The sequence below is a fragment of the Mobula birostris genome, chromosome 16, assembly GCF_030028105.1.
Source record: "Mobula birostris isolate sMobBir1 chromosome 16, sMobBir1.hap1, whole genome shotgun sequence".
NCBI classification, from domain to species: Eukaryota; Metazoa; Chordata; class Chondrichthyes; order Myliobatiformes; family Myliobatidae; genus Mobula; species Mobula birostris.
Window position 1 is genome coordinate 8,298,469 of NC_092385.1, and position 27,971 is coordinate 8,326,439.

General features: G+C 42.8%; 1 protein-coding gene across 1 annotated transcript; it reads right to left on the bottom strand.

The window, feature by feature from the left end:
- Positions 1-6,989: 6,989 nt before the first annotated feature.
- LOC140211304 (uncharacterized) lies at positions 6,990-27,614 on the bottom strand. The gene is made up of 5 exons (XM_072281013.1): positions 27,407-27,614; positions 26,267-26,392; positions 24,449-24,514; positions 20,051-20,221; positions 6,990-12,651 (listed from the first exon to the last, which is right to left on the bottom strand). The coding sequence occupies exons 1-5, from the start codon at positions 27,612-27,614 to the stop codon at positions 12,623-12,625; spliced, it is 600 nt and encodes a 199-aa protein (XP_072137114.1). The 3' UTR covers positions 6,990-12,622.
- Positions 27,615-27,971: the final 357 nt, after the last annotated feature.

The following is a 27,971-nucleotide window of genomic DNA, read 5'->3' on the forward strand; positions in this document are numbered from 1 at the left end:
CAGGAGGAGTCCCAATTTGTGGGAGGATTCCTTTCTCCGCAAAGAAAACTCCTTACTAGAGCGATGACAGCCAAGGTGAGTTTTCCCATTTTCTCCAAAGTTGCCATTTTTGAGATCTTTGATTGAGAGTTGTATGCTCAAAGAAGTAAAATGGGATAATTTTAGTTATTGGCCAGGCCATTGTAACCCAGCAGGGAGGTTGTATTGGGGATATATTTTGCATTTTGCATTTTGCATTTTGAGTCTCTCCACAGTTCTAATTGCCATACTGTGTGAAGGATGGGGTGACACTGGAGATGATGCAGAGAAGAATTGATAGAACATTGCAGCACAATACAGGCCCTTCGGCCCACAATGCTATGTCAATATTTTAACCTACTCCGAGATCAATCCAACCCTTCTCTCCCTCATAACTCCCCATTTTCCTTTAATCCATGTGCCTTCGTCAGTCTCGGCCTGAAACGTCGACTGCACCTCTTCCTACAGGTGCTGCTTGGCCTGCTGCGTTCACCAGCAACTTTGATGTGTGTTGCTTACATTACAGGATGCACAGTCCTGCAATGCTGCTATCCAGCCATTAGGGGGCGCCTTTAGTGGTAAAACCCCTCCCAGTGGCAGAAGCCAATTACTGCAAGCTTTACATTCAGAATCAGTTTAATATCACTGGCATATGTCACAAAATTTGTTGCATTTTGCGACAGCGGTACAATGCAATGCATCATAATTAAAAACAGTGAATTACAGTAAATATATACAAATTAAATAAGTAGTGCAAAAAAGTTGTGAGGTAATGTTCATAGTTTCAACGTTCATTCATAAATTGGATGACAGAGGGGATGAAGCTGTTTCTGAATCATTGACTGTGTGCCTTCAGGCTCCTGTACCTTCCCCCGATAGTAGCAATGAGAACAAGACATGACCTGGGTGATGGGGGTCTTTAATGATGGATGCTGCCTTGTTGAAGCATTGCTCCTTGAAGATATCCTGGTTGCTGAGGAGGATGGAGCCCATGATGGAGCTGACTAAGTTTACAGCTTCCTGCAGCTTATTCTGATCCTGTGCAGTGGTTTCCCCCCTACCCCATACTAACTGGTGACTCAGCCAGTAAGAATGCTCTCCATGATACACCTATAGAAACTTGCAAGTATGTTTTTGGTGACATTCCAAATCTCCTCAAACTCCTAATAAAATCTAGCCAATAACTTGCCTCCACAGCCACCTGTGGCAATGAACTCCACAGATTAACTACTCTCTGGCTAAATTCCTCCTCACCTCTGTTCTAAATGGATGCCCTTCGCTTCTGAGGCCGCACCCTCTTTTCCTAGATGGCTGAATGTAAGATCGGGGTTCTGATGTAGGGCCACAATCCGAAAAGTTGACTGTACATATCCCGGTGGCTGCCTGATGTTCTGAGCTCTTCCAGCAGATTGTTAGTTGCTTCAGATTCCAATATTGGCATCTCTTCTATCATCAGGTTAATATTTGCTTCATTCCCCACAGATGTTGCTTGATCTGCTGAGGATTCTCGATAACTTCCACTTTCACCACTGCAGCTAACCCACTTCCACATGGGTCCCACTTACTATACACCTCAGGCCACACTCTGAGCTGGCATCTTTCTAGATGGGGCACTCCCAACTGAGACTTTATAAGTCATTGCTCAGACCACTTTTGGAGTGTTGTGAGCAGTTTTGGGTCCCATATCTGAGAAAGTACAGTACTGTCTTAGGCACCCTAGCTATATATATGTGCTTAAGACTTCTGCACAGTATTGTACTTTCTTAGATATGGTCCCAAAACTGCTCACGATACTCCAAATGTGGTAATTTTATGGATTGCAGTGCAGTTGCAAAAAAAAACACAAATTTTATGACATATGTGAGTGATGATAAACCTGATTCTAATCTGGGTCTCTATTGTGGACTGAGAGTGGGAAGGGGGTAGGGAGCGAGGAATCATAGTTGGGAAAAGGGGAAGGGAGTGCATCAGAGAGTCAGTCTGTAATGATCAATAATCCAATTATTTGTAATCAAATGACCTTGCCTGATGTCTCAGGGCAGGGCTGTACCCACTTCACCCCCCACCCCGGGCACTCCTTCTCTACCACATATTCCACGCAGCGTTCCACCCTTGCCATTCCCAACATCCTATGCTCCCGCCAGATTTACAAACTCATTCTCCATTCCATGTTGACAAATACAGAACTGTGGAAAAGTCTTAGACACCCTAGCAATAGATGTGTGTCTAAAGATTTTTGCGCGGTATTGTATGTGCAGGTCCAGAGGAGGTTCACAAGAATGAACCTTGGAATGAAAACATTAATGTGTAAAGAGCATTTGATGGCTCTGGACCTGTTCTGACTGGAGTTTAGAAAAATGAGAGTGGGGAAGGGGGGGGGATTTCTTTGAAACCTACAAAATATTGAAAGGTCTAGGTAGAGTAGACAAAGACATGGAGAGGATGCTTCCAATACTGGGAGAATCTCTAACCTGAGGGCATAGCCTCAGAGTAGAAGGACTTCCCTTTAGAACAGAGATGAGAAGGAATTTCTTTCACCAGAGGGTGGTGAGTTTCCAGAATTCATTGGAAAAGGGCTTGTTTTGTTGCGATATGTTAATTTTCATTTTGTTGTGTTTAGTGTTCTTCTGCTGGGCATTGAGGGTATTCTATATTGGTGCTGGAATGTGTGGTGACACTTGCAGGCTGCCCCCAGCACACCCTTGGTTGTTAACGCAAACGACACATTATACTGTATTTTTCATTGTACATGTGATAAGTAAATCTGAATCAGAAGTCTGAAATATATAGACAAGGCTTCACAAAGAAGTCATCAGGGCCAAAAACACTGGGGACAAATGCGTAAGTCAAGGCCCGAAGGTCAAACCCGCGATCAGCCAGCCCTGGGGTGGTCCAAAGATAGAGGCCCAGTGTCTGTGAATCGGAGAGTCCGGGTTCGTGTCCCGGAGGCTCAGGGTCTGAGAGTCCGGGGTCATGTCCTGGGGTTGGAGCCCTAACTGCGTGCACATGTGGGCGATGTGGGAGTGGTGGGAGGGATGGGATAGAGGCTGTTGTCCTGTTTTGTTTCCTTGTTTCTGCTTTCCCTCTTGCTCGTGTTGGTCTGCTGAACATTGTGGGCACGCTACGTTGGTGCCAGAATGTGTGGCAACACTTGCAGGCTGTCCCCAGCACATCCTCAACACAAGTGACACATTCCACTCTATACTTCGATGTATATGAGACAACTAAATCTGACCTGACTGACCTGCTGAGTTCCTCCAGCGCATTGTGAGTGTTCTTACCCTTCCACATTGTTTCAATCTGCCAGCACAGTAAACCATCTCAGAGACTCTATCTTGGGCCCACCATATTGATGTCATCACAAAGAACATAGAATATAGAATAGTACAGCACAGTACAGGCTCTTCGGCCCACAAAGTTGTGCCGACCCTCAAACCCTGCCTCCCATATAACCCCCCACCTTAAATTCCTCCATATACCTGTCTAGTAGTCTCCAAAACTTCACGAGTGTATCTGCCTCCACCACTGACTCAGGCAGAGTATTCCACGCACCAACCACTCTCTGAGTAAAAAACCTTCCTCTAATATCCCCCTTGAACTTCCCACCCCTTACCTTAAAGCCATGTCCTCTTGTATTGAGCAGAGGTGCCCTGGGAAAGAGGCGCGGGCTATCCACCCTGTCTTTTCCTCTTATTATCTTGTACACCTCTATCATGTCTCCTCTCATCCTCCTTCTCTCCAAAGAGTAAAGCCCTAGCTCCCTTAATCTCTGATCATAATGCATACTCTCTAAACCAGGCAGCATCCTGGTAAATCTCCTCTGTACCCTTTCCAATGCTTCCACATCCTTCCTATAGTGAGGCGACCAGAACTGGACACAGTACTCCAAGTGTGGCCTAACCAGAGTTTTATAGAGCTGCATCATTACATTGCGACTCTTAAACTCTATCCCTCAACTTATGAAAGCTAACACCCCATAAGCTTTCTTAACTACCCTATCTATCTGTGAGGTAACTTTCAGGGATCTGTGGACATGTACCCCCAGGTTCCTCTGTTCCTCCACACTACCAAGCATCCTGCCACCTACTTTGTACTCTGCCTTGGAGTTTGTCTTTCCAAAGTGTACCACCTCACATTTCTCTGGGTTGAACTCCACCTGCCACTTCTCAGCCCACTTCTGCATCCTACAATATCTCTCTGCAATCTTTGACAATCCTCTACACCATCTACAACACCACCAACCTTTGTGTCGTCTGCAAACTTGCCAACCCACCCTTCTACCCCCACATCCAGGTCATTAATAAAAATCATGAAAAGTAGAGGTCCCAGAACAGATCCTTGTGGGACACCACTAGTCACAATCCTCCAATCTGAATGTACTCCCTCCACCGCCACCCTCTGCCTTCTGCAGGCAAGCCAATTCTGAACCTACCTGGCCAAACTTCCCTGAATCCCATGCCTTCTAACTTTCTGAATAAGCCTACCGTGTGGCACTGCAGCAGCTCTTGACCTCACAATCTGTCCCGTTTACTTTACTGTTTACCTGCACTGCACTTTATTTGCTGTAACACTTCATTCTGCACTCTGTTAGCATTTTACCTTGTTCTTCCTCAATGCATGGTGTAATGGTCTGATCTGAACGAACAGTATGCAAGACAAGTTTTTCACTGTACGTGACAATAACAAACCAATTCTAATTCCAATTCCAGTACCTTGTTCAGAGTTTGTAGAGATGCAGTGTGTCACTACAGACTCTTGCAAGCTTCTACAGATATACCGTGGAGAGCATGCTGTCTAGTTGCATCATTGCCAATACACAGGATCAAAAGGGGCTGCAGAGGGCTGTAGATTCAGCATAGGCAGAACCAAAGAACATCTTCAAGAGGTGGCGAATTAAGAAGGTGGTATCCATCACTAAGGAACCTCGCCATCCAGGACATGTACTCTTCTGGTGGACTGGTGTGAAAACAACAACCTAAGTCTGAACGTGGAGAGGACCAAGGGAATGATTGTGGACTTTTGGAAGGTGCAGATAAACCATCCCACTCTGTGCATACATGGCTCCTCCACAGAGAGAGTTAAGTGCACCAAGTTCCTGGGAGTTCCACTAAGGATACTCTCACCAGGTTCCTCAATATCACCTCCCTGAATAAGAAGGCATAGCAGCGCTTCCACTTCCTGAGGAGATTGAGGCAAGCGAGGATCCCCTCGCCCCTCCATCATAACTGAATTTTACAGGAGCACTATTGAGAACATCCCAACAAGTTGAATCTCCCCCATCTGGTTTGGGAGCAGCAGAGCATCAGACTAGAAATACCAACAAAGGACTATGAGAACGGCCGAGAGAATGGTAGGGGTCTCCCTAACATCCACTGGGAAAATTCAACAGGATCACTGCATATCCAGGGCCCTTGGTATTGTCAAGGATCCCACCCATCCATCCAGCATCCTCTTTGACTTTCTACCATCAGACATGAGACTCTGATGCATAAAGACAAGAATGGTCAGGATGGGAAACAGTTTCTTTCCTCAGCTGATTAGGCTTCTGAACTCCCTGCCACATCGCATTCGAAGTGTCACCAGATAATTCGTTGTGTACTTTACAATATTTAATTTATGTACTTTACTTTGCTTACCTATGCATAATTCATTAGTGGATTTAATTCTTACTTTCCAAATTATTGAGTGTTATATGTGTGTTATGTACATAATCTATGTATATAAGCTAACTTATGTATTTATATTTATTGTGTTTTATATATTTGTTCTCAGTTCAAGCTGGTAAAATCTGAGGTTCAGACATAGCCAAGCACACTCATTTCTCAATTGCTAGGAACTTTCAGACTATTCTAGTGGTGCTTAGTATTGTGGCTTTCTGAAGATTTACAGAGATATTACTGTGTAGCCCTAATTGTTTAATGTTATTGTGTAATAACTTTGAGATGATACCAGTTGTAGATATTACTATCGGGACAATATATACCCCGTTCATGATCCAGAGTTTTTCAATTTCCTCTTTTAACTCGTCATATTTCTGGTGTTTTTCACTTATTGATTTTAGTAGGTTATGTGTCTTTGAAATGGCTGTATATATTAAGTAAGTTGTTTATGCTGTATATCCGGATGGTTATTACAGAGTGTCCTATCTGTAATGATGGATTGGTCGTAAAATAATTTGTGGAGTTCTGACTCTAAAATTGGATCGACCCTGTATTTTTAGTAAGGTATGGTTTCTTTTGAGTTTGTATTTCAAAGCAAGATTTTGGTGAATAATGTTTGCCACTCGATTGTAATCAGATTGAGTTAAACTGCTGCAGAATCCTGTAATATGTTGGATTGTTTCTAGCTTCTCTTGGCATTTTCTACATTTATCATCTTGAATTTGCTGGACTTTTATTATATATTTTGACTATTTTTTGTGTTAACTACCTGGTCCTGTACTGCCACAAGGAACCCTTCCGTTTCTGGGAAGAAGTCTCCAACTCTGAGGCAGGCGTCCAACGCTTCTTTATTGACATCTAGTCTGTTCAAATTGTGAGGATGTCTTCCATGGAGGGCTATGCTCTTCCATCGGTTAACTTTTTCTTCAATAGTGATTTTTCTGGGTTATGCTCTCATTTACGTTTAGTGGTGTATACTTCTCATCAGAATTGCATACGCTCAGGTGGAGTGCTGAATCCTGTTTTCGTTGATGAAAACCTTTCCTTAGAATTTGTATCTGACTGCTGTGTAGATTTTTGATGTTCATTATTCCTCGTTCCCCCTTCTGTTCTAGGTAGTGTTCATCTAAGCACATTAAGTGTAGTGTTCTCTGAAATTTGTAATTTCAGTGCTGATTTTTCCTTTGTAAATCTACCAGATCAGTTTCAGACCAAGATATTATGCCAAAAGAATACGCTGATATGGGTATAGCAAAAGTGTTTATTGCCTTTGTTATACTTTTACTGTTGAGGTCAGTTTGGCAGATTTTCTTAATCCTGAAGTAAATTCTGTCAAAAGAATTTATGATCTATTTGTTTGCTTGTTGATATCCCAGATACTGACATGTTTCATATTCATCCATCAGTTGTGTTGTATCCTGTTGCTCTGTTTTGTATTCTATTAGCTCTATTGCACCTTTCTGTATGTTTAATGTTCTGCATATATCCAGTCCAAAGTTCATGCTTACATCTTTTGAAAATAGTTCCACCATTTGAATTAATGGCTGATGAAGGAGTGTATAATTTCAAATCATCCATGTGTAGAAGGCGTGTCAAGGTATAATTAATTTTGGTGTCTCTGATTTGATACCCAATGTTTGTCCGATCAAGTAAAGTAGAGAACGGGTTTAAAGCTAGACAGAACTGAGGTTGAGGTAAATGTTTGTTTCCCATCAGTAAGCAAAGACACCATTTGAAAGTAAGAAAACACCATTATTATAGAGGTATGCAGTCTTTAATTTGTCAAATTTGGTCTGTGGCTGAATTTTATAATATATATTTATATAATATACACACACACACACTCACTCACTCACTCAGCTGGTTAGCATTTCTGCAGAATCTGGAGATGGATATTTCAAAGAAATACTGTCTGCATCACAAGATATTTGGGCAAACCTTTAGGCCCAAGAATTATTCTTTCATTAATACACAAGAACTCAATCATTCTACTTTTGTACTGCTGCTCCGAAAGTATCTCTTGAGGGGAAGGACTGTAAACTTTTGGGAATTAGCTGAGAGGCCGAGAAGCCTGCTTAAATAGCAAAGGCTCAAAGCAGCAATTATGATCTTTGACGTGTAAGGAGTATTGTGTTCAGTTCTGGTCACCTTATTATGGGAAGAAGGTAGAACTTTTAGAGAGGGTGCAGAGGAGATTTACTAGGATGCTGCCTGGATTAGAGAGCATGTTTTATGAAGAAAGGTGGCGTGAGCTAGGGCTTTTAGATTAGATTATGAGGACACTCAGTCCTTATTTATTGTCATTTAGAAATGCATGCATTAAAAAATGATACAATTTCTCTGCAGTGGGGGAGGATGAGAGATGATTTGGTAGTGTATAGGATGATAAGAGTCATAAATAGAGTGGACAGCCAGAGACTTTTTTCCCATGTCGGAAATGGCTAATGACAAGGTATAATTTTAAGGTGATCGGAGAAAAAGGGGCAGGGGTGTCTGAGTTAGGTTATTTTTATACAGGGAGTGGTGGGTGCATGGAACGTGCTGCCAATAGTGGTAGTAGAGGCAGACATATTAGGGACATTTAAGAGACTCTCAGATAGGCAAATGGATGAAAGAAAAATTAGAGGACATGGGCGGGGCAGGGAACAATTAGACTGATTCTGGAAGTAGAATAAAAAGTCAGCACAACTTTATGGGCTGAAGGACCTGTACTGTTGCACATTCTAACAGTTCAACTGTATCAATGTTGGACAATAGCGTGGAGAGAAGGAAGGAAGGAACAAATGATAAGTTCATACAGGCCATGGTCAGGGAGACTGAAGATTGGAGAACATCTACAGAAAGGGTCTTGATTTTATCAGTGAGATCAGGAAGGAAGAAGGTGAGCAGCCCTGGAACATAGATTAATGGGGAGAGGGCAACAACAATCCTAAAATGTAGGAAAATTGGGGGAGGGTGGGTGGCAAAAAGGGAAAAATGAGGTTGTAGCTAGAAAATGAATGTTAAAGGGACATTTCTCTAACAGGATTGTGTAAAGGTCCAAAACAAGGCCGTCCATTAATTAGCTTGTAAATTCACATAGACATATTCTCCCTGAAGGAAGGCACAGAAACCACAACATAGAATGTATCAGAACAGTGTCTGATTCTACCACCTGCCCTGGCAGGTCTTTTCACATACCCACCACTCTCTCTGCAAGCCGACTACCTCTGACATCCCTCCAATCACCAGAACATTATGCCCCCTTGCGCTGGCCATTCCCGCTCATGATTTGGCCAGCATCAAACAGAGTGACAGAACTTGACACGAAAGACACAGGGATTTGGCACGAGCAGAGAGAATGTTCTTGGATAAGACGCCAACCTGCAGACAGGTCTGGGGGCATAGAGTGAAGTTTTGTTTAATGTATTGTAAATGGTCCCATGGTTTCTTAATTTACTTTTATGATCTATTTTCCACAATGTATTGCAGTCAAGTAGCATCGACGAGGGGAATCGACTGTCTTCGTTTCGGGCCAAGACCATTTGTTAGCCCAGGAAAGGAAGGGGGCAGATGACAAAATAAGAAGGTGGGAGGAGGGGAAGGAATACAAGATGGCAGGTGATAGGTGAGGGAAGAGGAGGGTGGTTGGGCCATGGGGGATGAAATGAGAAACTGGGAAGGAATGGGTGGAAAATGTAAAGGGCTGTAGAAGAAATCTGATAGGAGAGGACAGAGGACCACAGGAGAAAAGGAAGAGGGGACACCAGAGGGCGGTGATGGGCAGGTGACGAGAAAAGAAGAGGTAAGAGGGGAATGGAAAAAAGAAGAGGAGGGAAGGGGGAGAAATGATCAGAAATTGGAGAAATTGATGCTCATCCTATTAGGTTAGAGGCTTTCCATACAGAATATGAGGTGTTGCTCTTCCAACCCGAGTTTGGCCTTATCATGGCAGTAGAGGCGGCCATGGACAGATGTGTCGAATGGGAGTGGGAATTTTAAGACTGTGAAGGAAAGGGAAAGAAGCTGGAAGTTGGAGTAGGGGAAGGACAAGAAGAATATGGTTGAAGAGTCAGGGAGCAGCAGTAACCTCACAGGGGAAGCAATGAGAGTGGGCCTCACTGAACTCCTGTCGAAGGGAAGATTTAAACTTCCTTAGGATAGACATATCTCAAAGAGACTTTATAGTGGTGCAGCAAATCATAGACAGGAGAGATTCTGCAGATGCCGGAAAACTTGAGCGATCCACACAGATGTCCAGCATCTACAGAATCTCTTGTATTTTTGACTGCAGTCAGTGTTCCTTAAAAAATAACACTGTTGGGTGCATGGGGTGAGTAAAGCAGGGTACAGTTTGGAAGAATGGTCAGCACTGTTTTTGGTGACCTTTTCATTCCACATCATGCGAGCATTTCCATCCTGCACAATAAATAACAACATGGAAACCTGACATCCAGCTCTTTCAAACAAGACTTTCGCACCTTTTGAATGTTTTTTTTTTACCTTGATATTTTCAGCAGAAAGATTGAAAATGATACTCACTATAATTATAATTAAAATATTACACAAGACACCCAGATCTTTCCTTCCAGTTCATAGAAGTTTTACCTAATTTTGGATGCCTTCCACAATGTTTGTGTGTGAAAGCCTTAAGGTACCTGAAGGAAAGTGATTTGCAGTAAGTGCTCAAAGTGGCAAAGGTGACCGTGAACGAGTGAAGTGAATGGACAACCCACTAGGGGTAGAAATGGCACCAAATGAGAGACAGAACATCCCATCATAACTATATCAGTGTAAATCTTCATCTGGAGCTTTCTTTTTTAACCCTTCCATATCTTGCTGCTGATCTCGAGTCGGGGAAAGTCAAAATAGAGTGACACAGCAGACCGCAACATCCGAACAGCGAGCTGTTAGTCTCCAATGTTGCTGTGGTAGGACTGATATCCCCTCTCTCTCCCTCATTAGTGAGAGAGCCAGCTTGTGGATGTCAGACTGATGTGATGAACAGCGGGTTTCGATGGATCAAGCTCTCTTTCAGGGCTTTTCTATTGCTTGCATGGTGGGTGGGTGGTGGTGGGGGGGCCGATGTTTTTGCTGAGGCAGGTGAGGGGAGGAGGAGGGTTGATGCTTGCACATGGGAGGGGAGTGGGGCTTTGGGGTGCAAATGTTTTTCCGTCATTCATTCTCTGGGGTTTCTCTTCTGTTTCATGGATGTCAGGTTGTATACTGTATACATTCCCTAATATTAAATGGAACCATTGATATTATTCTTTTATTTATACCTAATTCTGAGGCAAAAACACCTTGAAACAAGTGATGCAGTGGAATGGAGATGAGTTTTAGTAACATTGGTCAGTTGATATCAGGGACAAAGCTGTGATCTCAGGAATTCGGTCCCTAGGCCTTCCTGCACCCATCCCCCTTTCAAGCTGCATCATTAAAACGTAAAGAACAGGGAACACGCAGCAGGTCAGGCTTCATCTGAGGAAAGAGAAACAGAGCCAATGTTTCAGTCACAGTCTCTTCGTCAGAACTGAACAGGGGACAAAAGAAGAGAAGCTGATGAGGAGATGTGTCTCGTGGTGGAATCTTCCTGAAGATTGGTTGGTTGAGGAGTCTGGTGGAGTGCACGGTGAGGACAAAGGAGATTTTTTTCCCTTGTTCTGTCCCAGTTGAGAAGAGGTTAGAGCAGGGGCATGGGAAATAAATGAGATGTGGTTATGAGCTTCGCTGATAATTGGAGAAGAAATTTCCAAGGCACTAGTATGGAGAGTTTCATCAGTGGAGTAAGTACGATGGAGACTTCATCCTTGGTCACCAATTTTGGGAATATTGGCCAATATGCACAGAGTGGTGCATCTGTGGAATTCGTTGCCACAGGCAGCTACGGAGGCCAAGTCTTTATGTATATTTAAGGCAGAGGTTGATAGATTCTTGATCGGTCAGGGCATGAAGGGATAGAGGAAGAAGGCAGGAGATTGAGGCTGAGAGGGAAAATTGGATCAGCCATGATGAAATGGTGGAGCGGACTTGATGGGCCAAATGGCCTAATTCTGCTCCTATATCTGATGGTCTTATACTTAGACTGTGACTTTTGTACCGCTACCAGTCAAGGATCGATCACTCCATCCCTCACTAGATCTACATCTTACATCTGCAGAGTAAAGTCATGGACAGAGACACACATTTCCTAGCCTAGATAACCTCTCCTTGTGGCAGTGAGATGTGAGCTTCTCCAGAAAGATTCACTGCAGAGCAGTACTGCACATAGAAACAGATTTACAGTGAAATTTACCCTCATTAATTGCAGTATGTGAGGGTTTGTAACATCTCTTCACACCTTTTCAGAGAGTAGACGCTCTCAGTTTGGATATATTCTCCCTCCATTTTGAAGCAACACACACATTCTCCTTCTGTTTCTCCCTACCAGATTAGGGGGTAGTTTACCAGTGCAGGTTTTTCCCTTCCCCAGAGGGAGAGCCAAATTAAGACTGCCTATGAGCAGGGGAGGTGAATTTAGTGGATAGATGAGGAAAGACCCAATTAGAGAGGTTAAAGTTCATTGTCTAACCAACCAGGTTGCCTGATGTCCCAAATGCAGATGTGTTAGAGCAGAGATTGCATCTGGTGTAAAAAAAAACACTCATTTTGAAGGGCCTATCTCTCAGATTACCACTAAAAGCTTCAAACCGTAAACCTGACTACGTTTTCTCCATATCTGCCCTACGTTTAAGAGCAGCATTAGACTGTGATAAATATAACCATTAAAACAGCATTTGTTTTATCAAAAATTATTCATAACAACTTCATCTTAACTGTGAAAATATATAGCACCATCTTTTTTTTTAAAAAAACCACTGCCAAGCTCAATAATTATAATAGGGGGCCCCCCGTTCCCCTAGCCCCACTTCCGAAACTCCTTAAGATTAAAATTTGAATCGTTTCGACTCTTCTTCCTGTTTCACTCAGGTTCCTTCTTGCTTTGTTGGGTCTGCTGATACAAAAAGAAAAGATCGTTACTTTTTACAGTAGTTTAATGACTTAACTTGCTCTCAGATGCAAAGACATGCACTTTGACGAGTGGCTGTGTCTTTGTACAAGTACATGGGTAAAAGACACTTGTATTGGCAAGTCCAGATCCAAATCCCTCTTTATGTCATTAGTGCTATGTAAAAAGATGTGTGTTAATACGATAGAATGTATTCATCAATTGCAGTAACAATGTGAAGAGTTTACACTGTGTTCATTTTTGTACAGATATTTTGTTATCAGTAGCACATTTTTGAAATTAAAAACAAATGATTGATTAAAGCTCAGATGGCAATTTAAAGGCAAAGAGGTCAAGGTGATTTTATTGTCATATGGACAGCTACAACGAGTGTTTGATGGCTTTGGCACTGCACTTCCCGGAGTTTAGAAGAACGAGAGGGGGATTATTACGTGCGTTGATCAACTGTGGAAAACGACAGGTTACGTTGAACACAAGAGATTCTGCAGATGCTGGAAATCTAGAGCGACGCACACAAAATGCATGGAGAACTTAGCAGGTCCATGAAGGGGAACAAACAGTTGACATTTCAGAGACCCTCCATCAGGACTGGAAAGGAAGGGGGCAGAAGCCAGAATAAGAAGTGAGGAGGGGAAGGAGTACAAGATGGCATTTAAAAGCAGCCAGTCTGTGGAGGCGCAGGATGTGACTTGAAAGGTTGCTGAAACATCTTTGAAGAAGAGCAAATACATTCTGTCCTTGGTAACATTTATTCTCCCAACTAGCGTCCGGTACAAAAGTTCATTCATCAGCACACACAAAATGCCAGGGGAGATCAGCAAGTCAGGCAGCATTGATGGAGGGGTATAAACAGTTGACGGTTCAGACCAAGACCTTTCATCAGGTCTGGAGAGGAAGGGGCAGAAGCCAGAATAAGAAGGTTGGAGGGAGGGCAGGGCGTACAAGCTGGCAGGAAATAGGTGAGACCAGGTGAGGGGGAGGCTAGGTGGATAGGAGAGGGGTCATGAAGTTGGGAGATGATAGGTGGAAGTGGTAAAGATTAACTCACTGGAGTTTAGAAGAATGGGGGGGGGATCGCATAGAAATCTATCAATTATTGAGAAGCCTAGACAGAGTGGATGTGGAAAGGATGTTCCCTATAGTGGGTGAGTCTAGGACTAGAGGGCACAGACTCAGAATAGAAGGACATCCTTGTAGAACAGAGATGAGGAGGAATTTCTTTAGCCAGAGGGTGGTGAATCTGTGGAATTTATTCCCACAGATGTCTGTGGAGGTCAAATCACTGGGTATATTTAAAGCAGAGGTTATTGATTAGTAAGGGATAGTAAAGTTATGGGGAGAAGGCACGAGAATTGGGTTGTGAGGGATAATAAATCAGCCATGATAGAATGGCGGAGCAGATCTGAGGGGGCAAATAGTCTAATTCTGCTCCTATGCCTTATTGTCTTATGGCTGATCGGAGAGGCCACAACAGAAAGGGAAGGAGGAGAGGCACCAGAGGGAGGTGATGGGTAGATGAGGAGAAGGGAAGGGACAAGAGAGAAGCCAGACAGAAGGGATAGGGGGAGAAATTATCTATGTCTCTTATCTTATACACCTCTATTAAGTCACTTCTGATCCTCCTTCGCCCCAAACAGAAGGGCTTCTTCCTCTCAACCAGGCAGCATCCTGGTAAATCTCTGCACCCTCTATAAAGCGTCTAGATCCTTCTCAAAATGAGGTGACCAGAACCAAACCCAATATCTCTAGTGTGGTGTAACCAGAGTTTTTGGAGCTGTGGCTCTTGTACTCAATCCCTTGACTAATGAAGGGCAGTACATTATAAGCCTTCTTAAACACTCTATCAACTTGGGTGGAATCTTTGAGGGATCCGTGGGTGTGGACCCCAAGATACCTCTGTTTCTATTTGGGTAAGTGGTAGGTCAAGGTATGTTAAAGCTTCTTTAATCCTGTTGAATTGAGTGTAGAAGTTTTATTTTTCTTGTAGTTTAATTTTCCTATACTTGCTTGTATTTTTATATAATCACCTGTACATGTATAATTCATCATGATCATTATGTGTCGTATGATGTAAGCAAACATGGTCTATGACCATAGTTGTTGTTGGCAAACTTTTTTACTATTGCCTTCTCCTGGACAGTGTCTTTACATGACGGGTGACCCCAGCCATAATCAATACTCTTCAGTGATTGTCTGCCTGGCATCACATAACCAGGACTTGTGATATCCGCCAGCTTCTCATATGACCATCTGCCACCTGCTCCTGTGGCTTCATGTGATCCTGATCTGGAGGCTAAACAGGTGCCTCACTTTGCCCAAGGGTGACTCGCAGGCTAGCAGAGGGAAGGAGCACCTTACACTTCCTTTGTTAGAGAAATATCTCCACTCCGCCACCTGACGTGAAATTGTTCAGTGAATTTTCCAGTAATTGTAGTATTATTTTTAGAAGCTTCTTTATGTTTCTATAGTAGGTGTCATACCACTTGAATCTGGCTATTTTATACAGCAATGGTCATCACTGGAATATAAGACCATAAGATATAGGAGCAGAATTAGGCCATTTTGCCCATCTGCTCTGCCATTTCATCACGGCTGATCCATTTTCCCTCTCAGCCCAAATCTCCTGCCTTCTCCCCGTAATCCTTCATGCCCTGAACCAGTCAAGAATCTATCAACCGCTGCCTTAAATATACATAAAGACTTAGCCTCCACAGTGGTCTGTGGCAAAGAATTCCACAGATTCACCATTCTCTGGCTAAAGAAATTCCTCCTCGTCTCCATTCCAAAAGGACGCCCCTCTATTCTGAGGCTCTGTCGTCTAGAGTCTTCCATCAGAGGAAGCATCCTCTCCACATCCATTCTATCAATGCCTTTCACCATTCGATCGGTCACCCCGTCATGCTTCTGAATTCTAGTGATGGCCCAGAGCCATCAATGCTCTTCCTATGATAAGCCGTTCAATCCTCAAATCATTTTCATGAACCTCCTTTGAACCCTTTACTGTTTCAGCACATCCTTTCTATGATAAGAGGCCCAAAACTGCTCACGATACTCCAGGTGAGGCCTCACCAGTACTTTATGAAGTCTCAACATTACATCCTTGCTTTTTTATTCTAGACCTCTTGAAAAGAATGCCAACATCGCATTTGCCTTCCTCACCACGGACTCAACCTGCCAATTAACCTTAAGGGAATCTTACACAAGGACTGCAAATCCCTTTGTACCTCAGGTTTTTTTGTATTTTCTCTTTTCCCTCCATTTAGAAAATAATCAACCCTTTCATTTCTTCTACCAAAGTGCATGACCATATAGTTCCCGACACCATATTCCAAATGCCACTTCTTCTTCCGTTCTCCTAATCTGTCTAAATTCTTCTGTATCCTCTCTACTTCCTCAAAACTACCTGCTCCTCCACCTATCTTAATATCATCTGCAAACTTTGCAACAAAGCCATCTACTTCATCATCCAAATCATTGACAGAGAACATAAAAAGAATCGGTCCCAACACAAACCTCATGGAACACCACTAGTCACCATTATTTGCCTCCAGCCAATCAGCCACTGCTTTATCCATGCTACAATTTTTCCTGCGATACCCTGAGACCTCATATTTAATAATCAACTACAACATCTTCCCAGCAACTGAGAACAAACTAAATTGTTTATGGTTACCTTTCTTCCGTGGTGACATTTGCAATTTTCCAGTCTTCCAGAACCATTCTAGAATCAAGTGATTCCTGAAGGATAATTATTAATGCCTCCACATTCTCATCAGTCTCCTTTTTCAGAACTCTGGGATGTACACCATCTGGTCCAGGGGACTTAACTACCTTCAGACTGTTCAGTTACCCATTAACCTTCTCTCTAGTAATGGTAATTTCACACATTTCATGACCCCTGACACCTAGAACTTCCACCATTCTGCTAGTGTCTTCCACAGTGAAGACTGATGTCATTTCTTTGTCCCCCATTACTACCTCTCCAGCATTGTTTTCTAGCGGTCTGATATCCACTCTTGCCTCTCATTTACACTTTATGTAGCTGAAGAAACCTTTGGTATCTCTTTAATATTCCCGGCTGGGTTACTTTCATATACCATCTTTAGCTTCTTATTGACTTTTTTTAGTTGCCTTCTGTTGGTTTTTAAAAGCTTTCCAATCCTTTAACTTCCCACTAATTTTTGCTTTATTATATGCCCTCTCTTTGGCTTTTATATTGGCTTTGACTTCTCTTGTTAGCTACAGTTGTGTCATCTTGCCTTTAGAATACTTTTTCCTCTTTGGGATGTATATATCCTATGCTTTCCAAATTGCTTCCAGAAATTCCAACCATTGCTGCTCTGCCGTCATCCCTGCCCCTGTCCTTTTCCAATCAATTCTGGCCACCTCCTGACTCATGCCTCTGCAATTCCCTTTACTGCACTGTAATAATGAAACACTTGACTTTAGTTTCTCCTCAAATTTCAGGATGAATTTGATCATATTATGATCACTGTCCCCTAATGGTTCTTTTATCTTCTCTTTAATCAACTCTGGTTCATTGCACAACACCCAATCTAGAATAACTGATCCTCTAGTGGACTCAGCCATGAGCTTCTCGAAAAAGCCATCTCTCGTAGGCACTCCAGAAATTTCCCCCTCCTGGAATCCAGCACCGACCTGATCCAATCTACTTGAATATTGAAATCCCTCATGACTATTGTAACTTTGCCCTTTTGGCATGCATTTTCTATCTCCCATTGTAATTTGTAGGCCACATCCTTACTACTGTTTGGGGATCTGTAAACAATTCCTGTCAGGTTCTTTTAACCCTTTCAGTTCCTTAGCTCTATCCACAATGATTCAACACCTTCTGACCCAATGTCACTTCTTTCTAATAATTTGATTTCATTTTTTGCCAACAGAGCAACTCTGCCCCCTCTGCCTTCCTGCGTGTCCTTTCAATACAATGCGTATCCTTGGACATTAAGCTCCCAACTATAACCTCTCAGCCATGATTCAGTGATGCTTACAGCATCATACGTGCCAATCTGAAACTGTGCTACAAATTAATTTAACTTATTCCATGTACTGCACGCAGTCAAATACAGCACCTTCAGTCCTGTATTCATCCTTCTCGATTTTGTCCATCTTCTATGTTGCAACTCATCCTGTTGACTTCAATTTTGCCCTATCAACAGCCTCTCCTCACTACACATTGCCTCTGTTTGTAAACCAGCTACCTCATCTTCAGTACTATCATCTGTCTTTCCTATGATGGTTCTTGTACTGAAATGTTTGCCACTCAGGACCCTAGTTGCACCATGTTCAACCTTTTGATTCTGGACTTTGTCTGAGGTCTTTCCAACATCTGCCTCAACCTCTCCACTAACTGTTCTGGCATTCTGGTTCCCGTCCCCCTGCAACCTTAGTTTAAACCCCACCATGCAGCATTAACAAACCTACCCGCTGGGATATTAGTTCCCCTCCAGTTCAGGTACAAACCATCCTATCTGTACAGGTCCCACCTTCCCTGGAAGAGAGCCCAATGATCCAAAAATCTTATGCCTCCTTCCTACATCAACTCCTTAACCATGTAATCTTTCTTCTCTCACATTTCTTTGTTTATTCTTTTGTTCTTGCAACACTTGGCCACTCTCCCTGTGTGCGTACCTGGAGATTTGATAGAAGTGTACAAAATTATGAGGGATATAGATAGGGTAAATGCAAGCAGGCTTTTCCCACTGAGGTCGGGTGACACTAGAGCTAGAGGTCATGGGTTAAGGGTGAAAGGTGAAATGTTTAAGGGCAACATGAGGGGGGACTTCTTCACTCCGGGGGTGGTGTGAGTGTGGAATGATCTGCCAGCGCAGGGTCGATATCAACATTTAAGGGAAATTCGAACAGGTACATTTGGAGAGGTATGGAGATCTACAATCTGGGTGCAGGTCAATGGGACCAGGCAGTAATGGTTTGGCATGTACTTGATGGACCGAAGGGCCTGTTCCTGTACTGTAGTGTTCTATGACTCTATGACTTAATAAAATAGCCGTAACCACTAAATTCTATGCATCATTCTTGACCTACAAACCTCTGAGTTATAAAATGACTAGGGTCCAACAGCTGCCTTTAATTCTGAACAGTGGACTGCCATTAGAAACTGCAATGCACTTCTCTGTAGCTTTTATACTTCTGTCTGTATTACATTATTCTATTTCACGTGTAATGATTTGATTTAATGTAAAGATTGACATAGGCTGAAGCAAAGGTGGTGGCAAATCGGCAGATAGGAGGGAGATTGAAAAATCTGGCTGAGTGGTGTCACAACCACCTCTCACTCGATGTCAGCAAGACCAAGAGCTGATTATTGTCTTCAGGAGGAAGAAGTCAACGTCTATGAGTCAGCTCTGACTGGAGAATCAAAGGTGGAGAGGGTCAGCAACTTTAAATCCTTCAGTGTTATCGTTTAAGAAGACCTGCCCTGGGCAAGTGCAATTACAAAGAAAGTATGACAGTGAATCTACTTCCTTCAGAGTTTGTGAAGATTTGGCATGACATCTAAACCTTTGACAAACTCCAATGGATGTGTGGTGGAGCATATACAGTACTGTGTTGATTAGATGCATCACAGCCTGGTATGGAAACACCAATGCCCTTGAACAGAAAATTCAACAAAAATGAGTGGGTATGACCCAGTCCATCACGGGTAAAATCCTCCGCACCACTGTGCACATCTACACAGAGAGGTTTCGCAGAAAAGCAGAATCCATTATTGGGGACGTGCACCACCCAGGTCATGCTCTCCTCTCACCTCTGCCATCGGGAAGGTGGTACAGGAGGTCTCAGATCTCACACCACCAGCTTCAGAGGCAGTTATTATCCTTCAATCATCGGGCTCCTGAACCAAAGGGGACAACTTCACTCAACTTCACTTGCCCTGTCACTGAAATGTTCCCACAACCTATGGACTCACTTTCAAGGAGTCTTCATCTCATGTTTTTGGTATTTATTGCTTATTTATTTATGATATCATATGGTCTTATTATAATTATTTCTTTCTTTTTGTATTTGCATAGTTTGTGTCTTTTACATACTAGTTGAACACCCTTTTGGTACGGTTTTCCATTGATTCTATTATGATGATTATTCTATTATGAATCTCAGGGTTGAATATGGTGACATATATGTACTTTGATAATAAATTTACTTTGAGATTTGAACTTTGATCTGTAGGAACAGTATACAAGACAAGATTTTCACCGTACCTTGGTACATGGGATAATAATAAACCAGTATCATTACCAAGTGAAGGGTCTCAATCTGTGATGTTAACTGTCCATTTCCTTCATGGACGCTGCCTGACACACTGAGCTCCCCCAGTAGTTCATTTTTTGCTCAGCTTTACCTTTGTTCTTGCAGATGGCTTCGCAGTCCTCTGGGGTCTGGAACCGGTTGGCATTTCCTTTGCAGCCGCTGTAGATGAAGGGACGGCACTGGCCACTCTCCCTGTGGTGGTACCAAAGCAATGTATACTTGGAGCAATTTCCCTCATCCAGCGGAAGCAGGCAGGGGTCTGCTTAAGGTAAAGTGTGTGCAAAGAGTTAGAAGGAAATACAACTAGAGTTTTTACTAACAATCATTACTTCTCTCTCTCTCTACACATTTCCTCTTTCTTGCTCTCTCCAAAGACCAGCAATTCATCTCATACAACTGTGTCTTCCTCTATTTTGTCCTTGCTACACCTCTCCCTCTAAAGAGTTAGAGTCACAGAGCAATATAGCTACAGGTCCAACAGTCCAATGAGTCTATACCAACTGTAATGCCCATTCAGCTAGTCCCAATATAGCCACAGGTCCAACGGTCCAATGAATCTATACCAACTGTAATGCCCACTCAGCTAGTCCTAATATAGCCACAGGTCCAATGGTCCAATGAACCTATACCAACTGTAGTGCCCACTCAGCAAGTCCCAATGTCCTGTGCTTGGCCAATATCCCTCCAGGCCTCTCCCATCCACAAGCTTCTATGGAACTTGCCTCAACTACTTCCTCAAGCAGCTCATTCCATAGACACACCAACCTCTGCAAAAAAAAAAAAAAAAGTTGTCCCTCAGGTCCCTTTTAAGCCTCTCCCCTTCTCACACTAACATCTATGCCCTCTAGTTTTGGACTCCCCTTGTTGTTGAGTGCTGTCAAGTCATTGTCGATTCATAGCGATCCTGTGGATAGTGTAGTTGTCCATAGGGTTTTTGTGGCAAGATACAGAAGTAGATTGCCAGGCCTTTCTTCTGCGCAGATGCTGCTGCTGCCCAGGTTGGGACCTGGCTGGATTCAAACTCAGGACCATCTGCCTTGAGGTCCAGTGCTGATGCCACTACACCACTGGCCAGCCCTTTGGATCCCCAAGCCTGGGGAAAAGACTGTTACCATTCACCATATCTGTGCCTCTCATAATTTTAAACCTTTTTACAAGGTCGCTCCCTCATTCTCTGACATCTCTCAGAGTAAAGACCAATCCTGTTTTGCTGAAGTACACCTTCTGTTATCTGACTATACTCTCCCAAATGGCAATTGTTGAGATTAAACCAAAGGAATGTAAAAATGGTGAAAACAAAATGCTACGTGGAGCTGAGAATTAGTGAGCGCCTTTGTGTTTGAGAGGCAGCATGCGGAGGTTAGGTGATTCATGAGGCAGTGAGGTGGCATGGAGATGTCTGATGGAGTGATGCAGCACATCCGGAAGCCTGATCATGAATCCAGAGTTGGAGGATCAAGGACTCTATCTTGGTCTCCACCATCACCTGTGATGATAACATTGTTCCTACAATCCAAGGATAAAACCTTGGCCCACGTCTGACAAGAGAAAATTTGACCACCTACTTCCTGACATTCACTGGAATTACATCTGCAACTCCCTTCTCCATTAACACCCTGGGGGGTGGTGGGGGGGTAAGATTCACCACCTGCTAAGAAGTTAACTAGACCAGCCACATAACTACTGAGGCTACCGGAGCAGGTCGGGAGCTGGGTATCCTGCAGCATGGGACTTCTGATGCTCCAAAGCCTTTGCATCATCTACTACGTAAATGTCTGGAGCGTTATGGGATAGTTATTTTATTTATTGAGATACAACACGGAGTGGGCCCTTCTGGCCTTTCATGCCCTGCTGACCGGTGACCCCTGATTTAAACCTGGCCTAATTGCCAGACGATTTACAATGGCAAATTAACCTATCAATTCGTACATCTTTGGACTATGGGAGGAAACTGGAGCACCTGGAGGAAACCCATGCAGTCATAGGGAGAACGTAGAAACTCCTTACAGACAGTGGCAGGAATTGAACCTAGGTCACTGGTACTGTAAAGTGTTGTGCTAACCACTATACTACCATGCCCCCCAACCATTTACCTGGATGAGTATAGGTCCAACAACTCTCTAACCTTTGTTGTTCATTATATTCATGGTGGAGATCATAAGATCATACGACATAGGAGAAGAATTAGGCCATTTGGCCTATTAACTGCTCTGCCATTCCAACACGGTTGATTTATTATTCCTCTCAACCTCATTCCCCTGCCTTCTCCCCATAACCTTTGATGACCTTACTAATCAAGAACCTATGAACCTTCGGCTTATATATACTCAATGACTTGGCCTCCACAGCTGTCCCATAGATTCACCACTCTCTGGTGAAATAAATTCCTCCTCATCTCCCTTATAAAGAGATGTTCTTCAGTTCTGAGGCTGTGCCCTCTGGTCCTAAGGGAATCAAGGATTAGAGCAGGAACATGGTACTTTGATAATAGTGTCAGAAAGTGTATGGTCATGCACTTTGGTAGAAGGAATAAAGTTGCAGACCATTTTCTAAACAGGGAGGAATTCAAAAATCAGAGGTGGAAAGGACTTGTGAGTCCCTAAAGGTTAACTTGCAGGTAGAGACATTGGTAGGGAAAGCAAATGCAATGCTAGCACTCATTTCAAGACAAATGGAATATAAGAGCAAGGATCTGAGGCTTTATAAAGCATTTCAGGCTGCACTTGGAGAATAGTGAGCAGTTTTGGTCCTTTACCTAAGAAAAGTTGTGCTGGCATTGGAGAGGGCCCAGAGGAGGTTCACAAGAAAGATTCCAGGAATGAAAGGGTTAACACATAAGGAGTGTTTGACAGCTCTGGGCCTGTGCTTGTGGGACAGAAGAATGAAGGAGAATCTCATTGAACCTTTAAACTCCACCAGAAGGCAGGCCAAGGAGCATGCGGTTCATGGAAGCAGCAGCACCTGCAGATTCCCCTCCAAGTTGAACGGCATTCTAGCTGGGAAATACATCATCGTTGGTCTAAAAGCTAGAATACCCTCACCCCAGCAGCACCTGCGTGAGTGCCTTCAGCATATAAGCTGCTCCAGTTCGAGAAGGTGGCTCTCTACTCAAGGACAAACAGGAATTGAATCTGGGCAGCGTGTTAATGTAGCGGTTAGCGCAACACCTTACAGCACTGGTGACCTAGGTTCAATTCCCGTCGCTGCCTGTAGAGAGTTCATACATTCTCCCTGTGACTGTTTGGGTTTTCTCCCACATTCCAAAAACGTACAGGTGAGTAGGTTAGTTGGTCACATGTGTGTAATTGGGTAGCATGGGTTCATTGTGCCAGAAGGGCCTTTTACAGTGCTGTAACTCTACATAGATAAAGGAATCTCTCCAAAATTGAGTCATTGAAAGTCTGAGCCAGCTGCTTGAAAATGTAAACAAATTATAGCCAGTTTTCTTCCTTTTTTCTTCCCAATTCCTTTTAATAGTTGCTGTTGTGGGTGGCATGGCAGCATAGCAGTCAGCACACCACTTTAGAGGGTTCAACTCTGCTTTCTGCTGCTACCTGTATGTTCTCTGATTGACTGTGTGGGTTTTCCTCTGGGCGCACTGGTTAACTCCTACATTCCAAAGACGTACCAGTTAGGGTCTGTAAATTGTGCACCTGCTATATTGGCGCCAGAAGCATGCCAACTTTCTTGGGGTGCACCCAACACATACTTGGACGGTGTTGGTCGTTGAAGCAAAACAATGCATTTCACTGTCAATTACCAGGCTTAGGAACAATTATTACCCCTCAAGCATCAGGCTCTTGAACCAATGGGGATAACTTCACTCAACTTCACTTGCCCCATCATTGAAATGTTTCCACAAACAGTGGACTCACTTTCATGGACTCTTCACCTCATTTTCTCAATATTTATTGCTTATTTGTTTATATAATTGTTTCTTATTTTTGTATTTGCACAGTTTGTTGTTTTTGCACTCTGGCTGAAAGCCCTAGTTGGTAGTCGTTCATTGATTCTGTTATAATTACTATCCTATAGATTTGTTGAGTATGCACACAAGAAATTAAAATTCAGGATTGTATATGTATATGTACGTTGATAATAAAATTTACTTTGTACATGTCACTAATAAAGGAAATTTTGTTTTTCAAATCTAAACCCAGCACCGCTTTAGGCAATGCATTCCAAATTCCAGCCATTGTTCAGTGGAACTACTTTGTCTCCATGAATCTCATTTTCCCATTTTCCTTATTTTCATCCACCTTAAGGCAGTGGGAGTGAGACCCGAGGGCTTAAAATGGATGGCAATCAGTTCACCCCTTGGGGTGTAGCCCATTGGTTCGTTCAATCAGGGATGTTTGCGTTCTCAAGTCCTGTTCTGTCAGGGAAGGGAATGGTAAATTTCGGCTGTGACCATGGTCCATGTCCATTGCTAGTTGGCATGACAGTTGGGTTTGAGGAGGACTGAACTGGCCAACTGAACTGTTCCTACCTTGTATGGAGGCGTCTCTTCTCAACCTTTCATGCTGTGGCAGATCTGTGGGGTCTACCTTCTCTCCTGTCAACGGAAGGCAAATCATGTCAGTGCTCCCTTCAACTGAACTGAAGGTACAAGTTCAGGATTTCAAACTACTGAACGTAATAATACAGGCCACATTCCCAACACCACAGTGGCTAGTAGATTCAGGGTCTGCCACCAAAATCAGGCAGTTCAGCCCCTCTGGACCATGCTGACATTTATACCTCTTCCTCCTTCTCTTCATTAGACACTAATAGAAAATCCTTTCATTCTTTTTCCCCATTATGAGTTTACCCAACTTCTCTTTAAGTGTGCCAATGATTGTTTTTATTATTAAATCCCACATAAATATATAAGTGTATTATATAATAAATATAAATAAATATATGAAAATTCCTCATTATCTGAACTTCCATTTTTCCCACATGCATAATCATATTGAAATAAAGAGGAACCAGAGAAGCTCTCAATCATTTTTCAAGCAATTTGGGAAGGTTCTGATGAGGAAAGAACACGGTTAGCAGATGGGAGAGGCAAAAGGATGGAAAGGATGGTTATGCAAAGCAAATGAAAATGATAATGGTATAAGGTGAATGAACAATAGACTAGAGAGCCTGTAAATGCCATCGGCTACTGTTCAGTATGATGGGAGCAACAGATATGACTTAAATGGTAAAGTCAATGTCAATCTAGGATTTCAGTTATTCCCCAGCAACTACACCAGTGGGACAAGCTTTCATTGCAAGGAACGAGCCCTGGGAACATTCCCAAGGAAGGATTCAAAGGACTGGCTCTTTCTTCCCCTCTAGAGTGAGGGTGCTATTGTAGGATTGATATTTCCTATATACATGTCCTTAATGGAAATAGTTAAAAAGGTATAAAAAAGACAAACTGAGTAATAAATTATGAAATATAGAGCAAGTTAGAACATTACCAATAGCACCACAGTACTATAAAACTGTGTATTAGTCCCTAATAGTTATCGATGGAGGAATTCATCCAGTGTATGCAATGAATAAGATCAGCGCAGACATCTAGTGCAGATGTAGACTGCCTTCCTACAATGCTGTCGATGATTGCATCCTCCAAATCTTCACTTTTTTTCTGTAACTTTTAAGATGACTGTCAGTACCTTCGAATTCATGGTAGTTCCTAACTTGTTGAAGTAGTGAAATAATTTCATTTTCACTCTGGGCCATTTCTGGCATCTCCAAGCCTGAATGTTTGAAACTGCAGTGAACAAAGCAGTTCTGAATTGTTTTACTGCTTATTTTTCGTCAACTATCAGTGACAAAAATCATTGCTTTTAGAACACAAAAGCATCAACTGACATTATTGAAAAACTGTTTGCTCTAAGCATGATGTAGCATTTAATGGCCACACAGTGTGTGTGACTGACGGTAGTTAGAAACTGTCTCCTGCCCCAGTTAAATGGCATAGTATCCCAAATACTGGCTATTCTCTTGATTAGTTTTTGTTCTTTAACAGTTGTACCAAATAAACATCTACCCCAATTAACCAATGGCACAATATACCGGAATCCACTGTGTGTGTTTATATACATATGTCAGTAATAAACTATTTTGATTCTGATCAGGCACTTCATTGCTGGAAAACTCAACTTCCATTTGACAGCATCTTCTGACTGCTAAAGAAATTTAGTCAATTATGCAAAGAGACACCCAGAAGGAAGGCCCTTGTTGAAAAGTCCACTGCCAGCTGCAAGTCTGCGTAATCGTGACTTCTCTACAGAAAAGTGAAGTTAGTTGTTAAGGTGATGAGAGCACATACGCATCATTTCGGAAGTTTGGAATTCCTCCATCCCATGGTCGTCTGTAGGTGCTTCATAGCTTCCTATGGTGTAGAAGTGCTCATAGTCCGGGTCGTTCCCATCTACCACCACTTTGAGCTCCTTCCCTACAGAATTAACAGTGGCAACAGAAAGGAAATCTCACTTTAATCATTCTGCACACCAGTAACAGGCAAGGAGATGGCCCAGGGGATTAAAATTGAGGCTGCAAAATGACAGGTCAGGACAATCATTTTAAATTTGAATGGAGTACTAATGTACGTTTCAATAGAGGTCATACTGAAAACGACTCACTCAGCAGTTAATATTCAGTATTAATACCATGCTATTTTTTAATATGAACTCAATGAGGCAAAATTCCCATGAGATTGGATACTCAGCAACATAAGGCAAGTTGTGTAAGTTTAGAAACATTAACAAACTCTTATAGAAGTAGTGGAGAGTATACTAACTGACTGCATCACGGCCTGGTATGGAAGCACTAATGCTTTTGAATGGTAAAGCCTTTCCAACCATTGAGCACATCTACATGAAATGCTGTCACAGCATCCATAAGATCTTCAGAGATCCTCACCACCCAGGCCAAGCTCTTTTCTAGCTGCTGCTATCAGGTAGAAAGTACAAGAGCCTCAGGAATTGATCCACCAGGTTCAAGAAAATTACTGCCCGACAACCATCAGGCTCTTGAACAAAAGGGGATAACTACATTCACTTACCCATCCATTGAGATGTTCTTACGACCAATGATCTCACTTTAAGGACTCTTTATTTTGCTACTTCATGTTCTTGTTACTTATTGCTATTTATTTATATTTGCATTTGTGCAGTGTGTTATCTTCTGCACTCTGATTGATCTTTCATTGATCCAGTTATAGTTACTCTTCTATAAATTTGCTGAGTATTCCCACAGGAAAAAGAATCTCAGGGTTGTATGTGGTGACATATACGTACTCTGACAATAAAATTTACTTTGAACTTTAGAATGGCTTATGGGTCAGAAAGAAAGCTCACCTTCTCTGTGCTGCTGTATATTCTGCATTCCAAAAGCCCTTCCCAAAGCTACATTGAAAAAGATTACCACTCCAGAGACGAGACACAGAACACAAGTGAGGCAGACTCACCAGTAAGACCATCATAGTCCTCCTCGTGTGAGATCTTTAAGACAGGGACCTGACGGTAATAGGACGCTGCACTTGATGTGAAACCTAGACGAAGCAAGGACAAGCACAGCACGGACAACACGACAATAATTAACACACAGTGCTGACCAAAAGTGTGAATGGTATTTGGTGGAAGATAAGGCCAGAGTGAAATTGTTGATGGCTCCATGAGTCACAGGTACACATGTTTATGTTGAACTTTTGGAGCAGGGGTTTTACACCACGGATCAATACCAAGAAGCAAGTGTCTCATACCAGAGGGCATGCGTTGAAGATGACAGGGAGTAGGTTCAAGGGGGATGTGAGAGGTAAGTTTTTTTTTACACGGAGAGTCATGGATGCCTGGTATGGTGGTAGAGGCAAATACATTAGAGGCCTTTAAGAGGCATTTAGAGAGGTACATAGATGTGAGGAAGATGGAGGGATATGGATGTTGTGTCTGGGTATATTTGATTTGCTTTTCAGCTGTTTCAGCACAACGTCATGGGCCAAAAGATGTGTACTATGCTGTACATGTTCAATGTTC